Genomic DNA, 14,958 nt, shown 5'->3' with positions numbered 1-14,958 from the left:
CTTGGACTTCTGCCTGACGCTGGTCCCAGGGCATAGCCTGAAGGCACATGAGGCAGACACCTTGCTGAAGCTAAGCAGGTTTGGGTCTGGTCAGTGCTTGGAAGGGAGACCATCTGGGAACCACATGTAGCCACCTTGAGTTCCATGAGGGAAGAAAGGTGGGATATAAATGTAATAAATAAATAAATAAATAAATAAAAACAGAGGTCCAAAAATGAGTTAAGAGCAGGATACATGAAGCTGGAGCTGGGAACCAGTGATGCTTTCAGCAAAGCCCAGACAGAAAATGCAGGCTTATATTCCCAGGGCCGCTCAGCTACAGCAGCTGCAATTGGGGCTCAATCCTTACTCCTGAGGAGTTCTTCCTTGGAGTCAGGTACTTTGTCTTAAAGGATCCTTACTGCTCTGCCTCTTAAGGTGACAGCGCCCTCTGGGACTGGGTGGACACTCAGCCTCTGCAACACAACTTTCCTATTCTGGCAGGGGCAGACCTGTAGTCTTCTCCCCTGAGGGCCCAGGCTCCCCCATGTCTCCTGACAGAGGTGGCTCCAGGGCTTCGTCTTTCTGAGGGAGTTCTAGCTCCTCAGAAGAGGCATGACACAAATAGAGGATACCTTCAAATAGAGGACGGCCCTTGTAAAGTAGACACATGGCCACTCCGGAGTCATTTAAACACATTTTACATGACAGTTCTAACCATGTTGAAAGCCTCATTCTGTAGGCCATGGGTGAGGAACACATGTTGCTGGACTGTAGTTCTCATCAGCCCTAGCCGGCATAGCCAATAGTGCGGAATAATGGGAGTTGCAGTCAAACAACACTTTGCCCATCCCTGCTGTAGGCTCTAGTAATACAGTGAGCCCAGTTTTACCTTATCAGCTTAGTTCACTCCATAACTGGAGTATGCAGATGATGAGTTTTCCACCTAGAGACATCACATGGGACTTTTTAAAGTGGTTGCCAAATGGAAAGAGGTAACCTGTTTCCATCCAATATACTAGAGTTGGGGTAGGCAACCTTTTGGGGCTGGTGGGCACATTTGACAATTTGAGAAACTGTCCTGGGCACTACCACAAAATGGGCACACTGCAGATGAAAGCACCAGCTTGCAGCCACCTGCCATCTTCATTTCCTAAGAATGTCTCTGAGCCCCATGTGGGGCCCAGAGGCATTCATGGGAAAAGAAGATGGGAGCAGCTAGAGGATCTCACTTTGCTTTGAAGCATTCTCAGCTGTCAGTAAGAAATGTGGTTACTTTAAAAAATTAAAACAAACAATGGGAGGGTAGGACACCTCGGCGGGCACCAAGGAAGGTGTCCGAGGATGCATGATATTAGAGCGATACATATGAGAGGCTTTGTCAACCTTCTTTTGGGGGAATATCTTACAGCTACTCATGAAAATGATATAGAGTTTATAAGAAGACACCTTTTTTCCCGAAGCTATGGACTGCAATGTTTACTCTCCCCTTAGTTTTTATTGCTGCTGCTTTGGTGGTCTGGTTAATTCTCCTTTCTAACCCCGAGGGTAGATCAACTGTAGGCAAATCAACTGTCTGAAATCTTTAAAGTCTTGAGTGAAAAACGCTGGCCGCTAGGGGGATCACATGCAAAAACTTTATTAGAAAAAGATAAACCACTGTTAAAAGTTCTCCTAAAGTACATGTAACCCCCCCGCCCTCCTTTGTAAAATGTTTTCTTTGGAGTAGATAGATAATTAATTGGAGTTTAACAAGATATACTAAAGTCACAGTCTTCTTCCAGATTGTTCAGATATCATCGAAGAGGTCTTCAGGATCACCAGTGTTTTTTTCTGCCTCTGAAGGCATCCCTTTTGATGACCATGTGTTGACTGATGATTTTGATGAAGCAGAATCAAGTCTAGAAATTTAAAGCAGATACATCTTATTTATATTGCTTATTCTGAAGAAAGATACAGAGACAGAAAGGAAAGTTTATCTTCTAACAGCCTCTTTAGAGATTGTATTCAAGTTTGGGAAAGATAGAATTCTTTGTATGTCTCGCTTAGTCCACTGGCAAAACCAGTAATTAATCATTCAGGCAGAAATCATTCAATTGTCACTTCTCCATTTAATTTGTTGCTTTCCAATCCTGTTAGCCCATTCAAAATGACAATCCAACCTGTGATGCCAACATGAAGCATAAAGGAGAAGCTAGTAAGTAAATGGAAAACACAGCTAAGCGGCATGATAACTAAGCAGTTAGTTGGCTGGATGTTTCCTTACTTTTCTTGTCTGTGACTTATAGCTATATTCTAATATTCTGATATTTAGAGGTAAATTCCTAAATTCCAAATTTTGGGTCTCTACCTTCTGTGTATGCCAATATTTCAGATATTTCTTTAAAGAAGAAATACTTGCAGATGTCAAAACCCCATTTTAAGTTTGCTGATATATAAGGGTTCATCGGGCCTATTTTGTGCCATTTAAGTCTTGAGAAACATATTTTTTAGTGATTCCCAATTTCTTTAGCTGTCATTGCTGTTGTTGTTTTAATTAGAAACATTAGAAAATTCTTGGGCTTAATACATTCACTAGGAGCTGGCATTGGAATTTCATGGAGCCTCCTGCCTTTTACCAAGTAGAGAGTATCCCATGTAAAGCGAGAGCTCTGGTCATGCAAAACCCCTAACCCTCTTCAGACAAACTCTTCACATGTTCAAACAGGGCCATGTCAGCTAGCCACACCTCCAACACCAGCAACATGCCCCAACATCCACATGTTCACCTGACTCAGTAAAAGACCTGCTATACATATACAGTCGTACATGCATAGGGACTTCAATGCAATCATGACCTTTCTTAGCCACCCAACAATAAATGGGGTTTTCAGTATCTGGCACATACTGTTTTTGCTGCCACCATTATATTACCTAATATAGCTTATAATAGCATAGTAACTTGACTGACACATTTAAAAAGCAATCCTATGGCCACTAGACACTGTCTATAGGGTCAAAGGAGTTTTTGGTTTCTGGAAACTGTGCTCCTCACCCCCTTCCCTTGAACCCAGTGTGGTTCCTTCCATGCTGCCACTGCCTCTGCATTCATAAACTGAGCATGGAAGGGGGTGAAAAGGGTGTGGTCCCAGAGGTGGGGAGGAGACCATGAAAGTTGCTGTACACAGCTTCCTATTGGGTCTCCGGGCCCCTTTCCTCCCTCTCCTTCAAAATGCACATTGAGCCACAAATGCAGGATGGCTGGAGCATGGCGGAGAGGCTCCCCTCCATGCTTCATCTGCCGTGCATTGGATAGGCATCAGACTCCGAGGTCGGAGGCTGATGTCTATCTTGATAGGATTGTGCCCTTAGCAAGATTGACAAGGCATCAAAACGTATATATCCAAGAAACAGGTAAACTTTATCTCCACTGTGGCTTTCCAGTACTGTTTTGCTTTATACATTTCTGCCATAGATGAAGAGCATCTTTTGGGAGTATGGCATTTCCAACATCTGAAAATGTTTGTACAGGGTATATTATCACATTTCAAGGAATTAAATATAATCTGTATAGAAGCTTGGTTAAACAGAATGACATGACACAGGCTTTAAATTGATTCACAGAGTTTTTGGAGACTTCAAATCCTAAGTTCACGCCCTTTCCACTGCTTCTTAAAGCTATCTGTAATTTGTTGTAACCTATCATTATATTGCATAATTTTAACACTAAATCTTTAGTCAGTGGCCCAGTTTGCATATCAAGATAAGCCACGGTTCCAGAGAATCCTGGCTTATCATGACTGAGCAAGCGTGTTGGTGGACACTGCCTGAGAAGCCAGGGTTTCCTGAAACCATGGCTTAGCGGGACATGCAAAAATGGGCCCTCCATCATAGCTTCCAATATTTTTAACACAGTGATACATTCTCTAATTGATTATTAGAGCTCAGTTTCTGCAAGACAAATGCTTACACTTGAATATATCAACAGAAGATGGTGATCAATCTGGAATTATTTATCTTGTTTATTTCATAAATATTTTGTAAATATTAGAGAATTGTTTACAATTAGCTGTTCATACCTAGATACGACTATTTTTTTTTCTACTCAAACATGTGTCCCCTTTTCTGTGGGGATAAATTATTCAGGCAAAAACTAGATGGAATCCTTGAGAAAAAGGAGTTCAGGGGCTGTGGGTGGTGCAAGAGAGGTAACTGTTATAAGTCACATGGCAGGGGGGCACAGAATTATACCTCCATGAGAGTCCATTTATATGGAAGATCCACCTCACACAGGATGTTATTTGCATCGAGGATGAGCTCGAACCACACCTATGCCATATTTTAGAACATGCTCCTGGTGAATGTATGAACCAATACTGTTTCCTTTTTATTAAAGCCCTGCTACTTCTCCAAAATGTCCTTTTTATTAAAGCCCTGCTACTTCTCCAAAATGTCTTATGGGTTCAAGGCTAACATATAGACGTGTTTTTCAGAAAATGTTATTACCTGTTAAAGTTAAATGTGAAAAGAATCTTCAGCTTGCATGAATTCCCATTGACTTGTTAGAAGTCAATAGAATTGTACGATACGTTGAGTTAATGGGGGCGGCAATAAACCTACTGCCAGAACCCAGGGATACACTTGCCTTCTAACCTCAGTACAGTTTAGCACCTTCCAATATATAAAAAAATAACTCTTGACTATGAGTTGTGTGCCAACTGTACAGAAAAGCTGGGCCATGATTTGAGAGGAAGTAACAGCATTGCTAGGTATTTGTTTTCTCAGCTGAAAGTGAGCCACACAAAACTGAAAAAGCAGATGTGAGACATCTCAGTAGACAAAGCAAAGCACCCACTAATTATGTAGGGTGACGGAGTGCCTATTCTAATGATGGCAGAAATGAGGTGATGTGACAGATAAAGTAACTTAAATACTCTTACACTCACATGAAGTTCATAATTGCTACACACATCTCAAAATTTCAAAGCTCTTGGGATATTTAGCCAAAACTCAGATATATACTGACATCTCTGAACAGACATGCCATACGCCACTATTAATAAGACAAGGAATAAATTGTTTTCCTTTCTTTGAAATAATTTCAGATTAGAGGCAAAATTTGCCAAGACTTTGCGTAACATCCGCATATGTGTAGAATTCTTGGTTTTTAACCATCCTGGCACATCCATCATGTTATGTGCTGGCACATCCATCATGTTATGTGCTGACATATTTACTGGAGCTTTGTTCTCAAATTCCCAATGGAGGATTTGAAGGAATATATGTTGCAGTATGGTCCATGTATTATGAAACATTTTTGTAGAAATTTTAACAGCTACACTGGAAAACTACTTGGACTTGGTTATGTTCTCTGCTCTATTTAAATTTATTATTAGTTAACCTCTTCACTGGATGAGGATGATGTGAAACTGTCTCACAGGATAAAGGTTTGTATTTCATTGTGGCGTTTTCAGATGTGGTTCCTTCACATCCCATCACTCTGCAGAATAACACATTCTATATACTTATTCATGGGGGGGGTTCCTTATTAAGGGAACTGCCAATGCAAAATTCTCATGCCCAGCATACATGACTACAAAATGATAAGAAATGCCCAGCCTATTGGCAGATATTGCAACCAGGAAGATAAGCAATCCTTCATTACGTTGCAACCTGCACTTAGCCACTTAAAGGTATGGCTGACCTGAAACTATCCAACCAGTTTCATTTTTTGTTATCAACATGTTTTCCACATTTTTAAAAAAAATCTCTTCAAAACTGTCACCATTTTTCATTTGAGTAAAAGTTGGTTGAAATCCTGGACACAAAGGGGTCATGGGGATGTTGGTAGAGCAAAAGATTGAGTTGTTGTAAGCCACATGGGTGCCAGGTTGGGGTTCGGGAGAGAACGTGTAACTACACAGGTTATATAACAAGGGAGGCTGGCTGATATTTTGCTCAGTTTGGTTGGGAAGTTTCTGTGAACTTGCTCCTTGCATAGTTCAGGGTCTGCACAGCTTTCTAGTTCCCAAGACTCTAGAGCTTCCCTAGTTTCAGTCCTTGTGGGAGTGTACAGCTCCCTGAAACCTTGCAAGAAAGCAACGAGAAAACAGTCCTTGTGGCTTCCTGAATAGCTCTCTGTGACCAGTGTTGTGTGGCCCAATCTTGGACAAACTATATATACATTCACATAATGTCTGACAAAAAGAATTCACCTCATGAAAAAAATTCCCATTGAACCTCAAAGCTCAACATGGAAACCAAACTCACAGAAATGTAGTTTTACCCAACAAGGAGGCTAGCTTGGCTGCTCCCTTCCCTTTCCTAGCCACATGACTAGGAGAGAGGAGCAGGAACCAAAGCTCTCTAAATATATGTGACAGTGTGGGGAATAGGTAATGGTGGGATGCCAAAAGGAGTGACAGTTTGTTTTTTTCACACACTCTCTAAAGTCATTTTCAAAATAATCCACAGGTAATGTAATGGTCAGGAAGGGATTCAAGACTACGTATCCAGCATAAGCTTTTGGCAAAAGTAAAAACTGCTCCTACATTAATATTAACTACAACAGGCATAATGTATCTGGAATTTCCCCATAAACAAGATCTAAAGGCACTAATTCAGCAAATCACATGTGTGAATTCCAGACTGAAAGCTTCATAATGGCCACATATTTTGCTTCTTTCAATGGCTACATTACATTTAACATTTGGGTTAGATTAAAGAAATGCATTCACTGAAATATGCTTGGATGAAGCTAGGGGGTTATTTTTAAAATGATAGGTGCTATCATAGAAATTAATTTCTCATAAATACACACTGCCCTATATAAATAAAAACGTCCCCCCCCCAAATGTCAATACTGTAAAAAGAAAAGTCTGAACTTAAGTATATTCATTTTGAATATATAAAGTTTAACAAATAATTCTGCCCTTAACTACCTCACATTGCTCAATGATATAATATTAGGAAGTTTCTGTTGTGTAATTCATTGGCTTGCATCCACTGGTGTCCATCCTCCAGCAGTTTTGGGGAGTACAGGGGAGAGGAGAGGAAGGGAGAGGCCCTTTGCATGAACGGCAGTCCATGTTGGGTGTAGCCTATTATTATTACATTAGGAGAATTAACATAGTGATATATAGCTTACTATATGTAGTTAAACCCATTGCTGCTTGGTTATCATAAATTCAGGCTTTGAGAATTAAATATGTACACCATAAAAAAATCTACAGGCCTGAGGTGTGTTAACAAGAGACATACATTCTTGTGGTTCATTTACACTTAAGCTCATTCCTACATAAAGAAACTCGACCACACATCTTGACTGGGAAATACTTTTGCAGCCACTGTCTTGGGGGTGGGGGGAGGATCTGATTACTTAGTCATAACCACAAAAGTATACACAGCACAAACTATTTGGTTTGCCTAGCTATTTTGACAAGGGCTTTTACAAACCCAAGACATTATAAACTCTTCTCTAATATTGCAAGATTGGCTTTGCTACTTAGTTTCTGATTATATTTACAATGATATGCTGATGCGCAATACTTTTTTCCATGGCAGCAAATCTACAGCAGCTAATCATCTTGAGCAAACTCAATCTTGTCAGACAGCGTAATAGGAACATGCTGCTTATGATGTCATATTTAAAGGCGTCACTATCAGCCAAAAGCTAGAGTTTAGGAGCAAGATTAAGTTTGATCATCTTCTTAGATACGAAGATTAGGGATGGGGAAAATATTTGTTCGGTTTGTTTGTAATTATACACTTTCTAACCTATATCTCAATTGAAATTCAGTTAATCCTTTGAAATTCACATTTCTCCAAACTTTTCACTGGAGATTTCCAATAAAAAAGGTGTACAAAATATGTACATTAGAGGAAAGTGCATATAAAAATGCAGATAATAGTGAAAATAATGCTACAATGCTTATTATGGGAAACTGCTTTCAAAATTGTGTATATTAGGCAAAATTGCATACAAAAATACATGTTTTAGGAGAAATGTATGCAAAAATATTTCATGTAAACTCCCCCCGCCAACCTGATGTCGAAAAAGGATGAACCAAATCTAAGATTGGAGAAATGAGAAACCCAAATTGACAGATTTGTCTATCCCTAATCAAGATACCACTATTGCTCAGCTGCCTGTGAACACAGACTACTCATCTAAATTTTTTGTTTTATTATGTTGTATTTTATGGTTTTAATTGTTGTGAACTGCCCAGAGACCTTTGGCTATTGAGTGGTATAGAAATGTGATAAATAAATCTTGCTGGGTCAGGAGGACAAGTGTTTGGGACCCAGGCGATCTCCTGTAAATCTTCCCTTTACATTGTTTTCCCTCACCCAGTTAGCTGCTGTGACTGGTTCAGAGAGAGTGCATAAGAATGCCCAAGACCTCACCGTATAGGGTTTGAAAAGTGTTTCCTATTTGGCTGTTGTGCTAAAGTAGTCAAGGTACATTCATTCAGAAGATGAAGATCCTGGGCCAGATATGACAGTGCCTTGTACCAAAAGACCAAGTAATAATTAATATGGGAGGCAACTCCAGACTTCTCTTATATAGGAACTGCTAAACTATGATATTCAAGTCTCATGCATTTGAATTGGGTTTGAAGGAGAGAAGTTCTTTGTTGATTTCACTAATGCCCCCTAATTCAGAACACCATAAGAACTTGCAGTGATGCAGAAAATGATGTAGCACACTGTAGTTCTTTGAGGCAGAAAATTGGCAGGGTGGGATCATCCCTATCTGTTGCTTCAACAAACTGAGATTTAACTGGGCTTCTAAAAACTTCTTAATATTTTAAAATTGATCTCTCTCTCCATTCTACTCTGCTTATGAGCTTCCCAGGAACATCTGATTCACCAGGGGTGAACTCTGGAGACAGAATACTGGACTAGATGGTCTCTTGGGGTTATCCTTCTTAATCAAATCATACATGACCTTGAATCTCCTTAGACTATTCTCCCCTGAAAAGAGATGCTTTCTTGGATTATTATGAGAGAGTGACAGGTCACGTGCTTCTATGAACACTAGTCCTAATCTTTTAAGATGAAGACATATCTTCGTGTAGTGCCAAGGCACATGATATTATTTATTATTTATTACATTTCTGTACCGCCTCATAGCCAAAGCTCTCTGGGCAGTTTATGGAAGTTAAAACATTAAAATACAATATACAAAGTTTAAAGCCATTTACACAGACAATATACAGAAACAACATATAACTAAAAACATTCAGTCATAACTAAAGACACATCCAGGACTTAACAGCCACCATGTGCTGTTTTTTAATGAATAGAGATCCTCCTCTATTCATTGAAAAACAAAACAAATCCCTTCTAGTTGCAATGGAAACTTGTTTTTTCCCTCTTTAAGCACTCAATCCTATACGTATCTACTCAGAAGTAAGCCCCATTTACTTCAATGGGACATAGAATCATAGAATAGTAGGGTTGGAAGGGACCATTGAGTCCAACCCCCTGTTCAATGCAGGAATCTAAGTCAAAGCATCCCTGACAGATGGCTGTCCAGCTTCATCTTGAAGGCCTCCAGTGTGGGAGAGCCCACTCTCTCCCTACGTAATTGGTTCCATTGTCATATTGCTCTAACAGTCAGGAAGTTTTTCCTGATGTTCAGACGGAATCTGGCTTTCTGTAACTTGAGCCCATTAATCCATGACCTGCTCTCTGGGATGATCAAGAAGAGATCCTGGCCTTCCTCTCTGTGACAACCTTTCAAGGACTTGAAGAGCACTATCATATCTCCCCTCAGTCTTCTCTTCTCAAGGCTAAGCATGCCCAGTTCTTTCAGTTTGTCCTCACAGGGGTTTGTTTCCAATCCCCTGATCATCTTCGTTGCCCTCCTCTGAGCCCTCTCCAGTTTGTCTGCATCTTTCTTGAAGCGTGGCGCCCAGAACTGGATACAGTACTCCAGATGAGGCCTAACCAGTGCTGAGAAGAGGGGAATTACTACTTGACGTGATTTGAAAGCTATACGTCTATTAATACAGGCCAAAATATCATTTGCCTTTTTTGCAGCCACATCACATTGTTGACTCATATTCAGCTTGTGATCTACAACAATTTCAAGATTCTTCTCGCTTGTAGTATTGTTGAGCCAAGTATTGGCCATCTTGTACCTGTGCATTTGGTTTCTTTTTCCTAGGTGCAGAACTTGGCATTTATCCCTATTAAATGTCATTCTGTTGTTTTCTGCCCAGCGATCCAGCCTGTCAAGATCACTTTGAATTCTGTTTCTGTCTTCCAGGGTATTAGCTATCCCTCCCACTTTTGTGTCATCTGCAAATCTGATAAGCATTCTCTGCACCTCCTCATCGAAGTCATTAATAAAAAATGTTGAAGAGCACTGGGCCCAGGACTGAGCCTTGTGGTACCCCGCTCGTTACCTCTCCCCAGTTTGAGAAGATCCCATTGATAAGCACCCTTTGAGTCCGATCCTGTAGCCAACTGTGGATCCACCTGATAGTTGCAGATTCCCAGGTAAGTGTGTATGGGATTACCGCCCAGTGGTGCAATCCTATCTGCGCTTACCTGGGAATCAGTCCCATTGAACATGCATAGGATTACACTATACATGTTTTAAAACACATATTATTGACACCTATAAAATATCTGCATGCACGGCTTAATAAAGCTGTCCAAAATGCCAATAGGGTTGTTACCATCTGGGGGAATGAATGCTTCAATCTACAAACGACTGCCATCAATTTTTGTAGTAGACCAGTCTGACTCTTCCTGCCAAGAACGCTGCCATGAATTCTTCATAAACTTGCAAAGAGTAAATTATTTAACTTGGAAGCAGGTTTCCTGTCTGCAAACAAAGGCAGAACCAACAGAGGAATGCTCCGTGAATCGCAGACTAGTACTTCACCCCCTGTGGTATATTAACATCCCAGTAAGACTCATGGATGCTCTTTCTGTCCTCTTAATCCAGCTGTAGAATTAAGTATCTCCTAGTAGGGTGACGATATCCAACCCTGGAGTCACTGTTTGTCCCTGGAATGTTGAAATTCATTCTTTGTGAGAGCTGCATCCCTGTTAGTTTCACAGAGCTCACCTAATGAAACAGCAGGGCTACTACAGACATGTGGGGAAAACAAGTACAACATATCTGTTATCTGGAAAAAGAAAAGAAAAGAACAACAACCCACAATACAGCAGCTTTCCCCAACCTGGTGACCTCCAGATATGTTGGACTACAACTCCGTGCTGACTGGGGGATTCTGGGAGTTGTAGTCCAACACATCTGGAGGGTGACAGATTGGAGAAGGCTACACTACAGTCAGGAAAATAATCCTTGTCACAACTTCCCCCTGCACCCATCCATCCCACTTCTAACCCATGACAAATGAGGGGAGGTCTCCCTACCTCCTGGCTGTATGTGGCTAAAAATATTGCCCAACTGGTATTTAGTCTGTCAGTTTCTGTTATTTAGACACTATCGACAACTTCCTACTATGCAGTAATATACTGTTTTAGCCTTTGATTTCATCTCTCACTACAAAGTATATGAAATCTGTTTGGTCATTGCAATTGCAACACAAATCTAACCTGGTGAACTTAATTCTGCATATTTTAAGATTGCGGGAGAAAGAAAAGAAGGATGCTAAATGAACTTGCATGATATGAACAAGACTGACACAGCAGTGAGCACAAAGCAGCATGATGACGAAGGACATTTCTGCTCTCATTACGACAAAGCTGATTTTTTTTTTTTTTTGTAACTGATTACTTTTATTGTCGGTTGATTATTACTTGTATTGTTGTTTTATTATAAGCTGCCTTGAGGCCTATTTCTGGTGGAAGGACAGGATATAAGTGGAAATATTAATAAATAAGAAACTCACAGGGCATGTGTGGACCAGATGCAACCTATGTAAAATAAGCCAGAGTGTTGCACAGATGAATCACTGAAATACTAATGACCCATCACTCATGGATTATTAGTAACAGGGCCTCTTATCTGAAAATCCATGTGGGTTTTATCCCCCCCCCCCCACAATAGTACAGAGAAACAGGAAGAATGGCTGGCTGACATTTGTCAAGCATCAGTCTCTCACTTGAGGCCTTCACTTTCTTCTTCCGGAGGATAAATAGCAATTGTATGTTTATGGTTCAGCATCACAGTGAAAGCTTTCATCTTCTGTCTTTCATTAACTAGCTGTGTGTCAGTATTTACATTGTAAAACCTGCTTTTAATATATGTGCTGAAAAATGCAAGATATGAAAACATGGCATCCAGTTTACACATTGGAATAATCTTTCATGCTGGACAAAAAAAAATCCAGAGAGACCTTAATTAATGGGAAATGACTGAAATCAGCAAAAAAAATTTCTGATTTACTTGCTAAGGATTTTTTTAAAAGTCTTACTACATTTATCTTTCTGTCTAATGAATCCAATGATAATTAGATTATGAAGCCAGCAAAATTTAGCTATTTTGGTGGAAGTCATATAGAGCGTTGCTAATGTTTTTGCTGATACTGTGGCAAAATAAATTCAAAATTTATCCATGGTCTGTGGGTATGCCATTATTCCCAGATCATAACGACCACATGATAGAGCTTTGCACACAATCTTGTTGTTAAATTTGGTTACACCCATAACCAGGACAGCCCAAGTGTGGAGGCAATTTCCCCTGGCACCCTGCAAAGCAAGGCCCCTCTTAGCTCCTGTGTATACCATTGGCCTCTGCCCCAGCCCTGCCACATTGCTCACCACAGCCCTATACATCCACAGGTCCTTGTAGGGGGCAGTGGCAGGGCCTCCAATATCACATCTGCCCATGGCTCTATAAGCCCTCTGGGCAGCTCTGGATCCTGCACTGGTTTCTCAGCTGTGCACATGACAAATTTGGCTGTTGGAAGGCTCAGAGGCAGGTGATAGTCTACATGCCAGAAAGATGTGCAAACTTCCATGCATTATGGAACTCTTTATTCCTGACATCACTTTCTGCAATTCTAAACAGTGCTCTAAAACACCAGATTGAAAGCATGGAAACTGCCATGCAGACTATTGCTTTAAAGCTAATAGATTCCATTATCTGTGAGAGTTCTGGCTTTCCCAGGTCATTATGATCATGTGACTGGGCTTCTCACACAATCTTTGTAATCATGTCATTAAATCCATGACCATGAGACAGATTTTGAGTAAACAGTACTAAGTGGCATTTGCTGATTTTAATCCCTAGTTTAGTAGACTTTTTGTTTGGTTTTATCTTTGTATTTTTAGTTGTTTTAATGAATTTTGGACACTGCTTTGTAATTTAATAATGAAGGGTGGTATATAAATATTTCAAATAAATAAATGTTACAATAGTTATGCAGGTATTAGAACAGTGTATTTTCTGCAACTGAATTAAGTATTAGCTCATAGAAGGCATTGGTCTTAAAGATCTAATCCAGCATCATAGTCAGGAGGTGATTTAGAAGAGGCAGGGCCAACCCAAGATGTTTTGCTGGTGGAGGTGGAGGACAAGATGACGCCCCCACCCTATTCCATGTACAGAAGCCAACCAGCCTGGCAGTCAAATCTTCTTCAATCCTGGTGATGCGACAGTGTCCTCCACTGTTCCTGAGGGAAGTAGGCTTGTGTAGGGACCCCAGGACAGGCTGTGTGGCATATGCAGCTCTGTCCTCACTCTGGCTAATGGTAGGGCTGGCCCCAACAAGAGGTAAATTAGGGACTAAACTTTTGTAAACCGTTTTAACTTTTGTAAACTGCCCAGAGAGCTTTGGCTATGGGGCGATATAGAAAAATAATAATAATAATAATAATAATAAATCCATAAGTTCCACTAATCCAGCCCTGTACCATAAAGCATCTAGTCCTTTTTACTCTCATCATTGAACTCAGTGTGTGTGTGTGTGTGTGTGTGTTGTCTTAGTGAGAGGAGACTGGTTTAAGAGCCATAAGCATTTTCTTATGACGTTTGCAGCTGTACACAAAAATATAGGTTTTCTATAGATTAAAATATTATTCAATAATAATCATGTGTACCCAATTCTTGAGACAGATTGTTATTATTATGTTCATAGATTTTGCTGGAGGGGATTCTGGATGTGAATGTGCTGGTTCCAATGTAATGATTATTTCCTCCATGGATGACTAGTAATTCTGGCTAGCATGTCAGAATTAGCCTAAAGCCTTGCTCTTAAGGCACTGAATAAAGGAGATCCACATTATTTCCCCCTGTTCTGCCACAAAAACCTTTGCAGACCTAGATACTTCACTCTAATGTCCTTTGCTGTTGCAGTGCCAGTTCTGCGAGCGTACTGTATAGAAATGGTTCTTCTATAAGTCTCTTAGGAAGTACATTAGTTTTAGATAATCATCATATGACAGAGGTATGAATACCTTTATATAGGTATTCATTTCTACTCCTGGAATAATATGTGCATATTAACAGTTTAGGGAAACAACAGGAGTAAAAGAGAGAAGCAAATACTAATTTAACTTTAAAAAGTGTAAGATATGCATTGGAAATTGTTTTTTGTGTTTATCCAGTGGAGCAAAGAAGAGATATGTACAAAGTATAATCAATCAGTCCATTATATGAAGCACAGGGGAACTTTCATAAAACTACCATCAATAGCATTGGCTGGTGAAGTTGGCTGCAATTCTCCCTCCCCTCTCCCTTAAATTGCTAGGGGTAGCCAAAACAGTGACAAAAAGAGTAATGTGTTGGGTAGACAAGAGGTTTAAGGAAATGAATTGAGAAGATGTTGCCAGCAGACAGCAATGGCTAAATGTAGTCTCTTCTAGATAGGAGACAGCTGTATTCCTAAATCTATGGCAGACAACCTTACTCAGGATTTCTAGCCACACAGGGCTTTTGATTGCAGGGGTCTGTAAAAATGTTCTAGAAGCAGCAATATTACTAACAAGCTTTCATATCTTAGGTAGGAACAAAAGAAAGATGGATTAGAGAAGTACAATACTGAAAATGTAGTTGTGCAAACATATGACCAT

The 14,958-nt window shown here is 40.2% G+C and overlaps 1 protein-coding gene across 7 annotated transcripts in view; it reads right to left on the bottom strand.

Annotated features, from left to right (window-relative positions):
- Window positions 1–1,595: 1,595 nt before the first annotated feature.
- Window positions 1,596–14,958, bottom strand: part of XRCC4 (X-ray repair cross complementing 4) — a 194,375-nt gene continuing 181,012 nt past the window's right edge. For all 7 annotated transcript variants that reach the window (XM_084833604.1, XM_084833601.1, XM_084833605.1 and 4 more), the window contains one exon: window positions 1,596–1,880. In XM_084833604.1, coding sequence (XP_084689730.1) covers window positions 1,769–1,880 — 112 coding nt within the window. In that variant the 3' untranslated portion in view covers window positions 1,596–1,768. The remainder of the gene's footprint in view (window positions 1,881–14,958) is intronic.

This window comes from Heloderma suspectum, chromosome 2 (assembly GCF_057233095.1).
Source record: "Heloderma suspectum isolate Gila_16-S chromosome 2, 16-S_ref, whole genome shotgun sequence".
Lineage (NCBI taxonomy): Eukaryota > Metazoa > Chordata > Lepidosauria > Squamata > Helodermatidae > Heloderma > Heloderma suspectum.
This window is presented reverse-complemented; position numbering and strand designations above follow the sequence as displayed.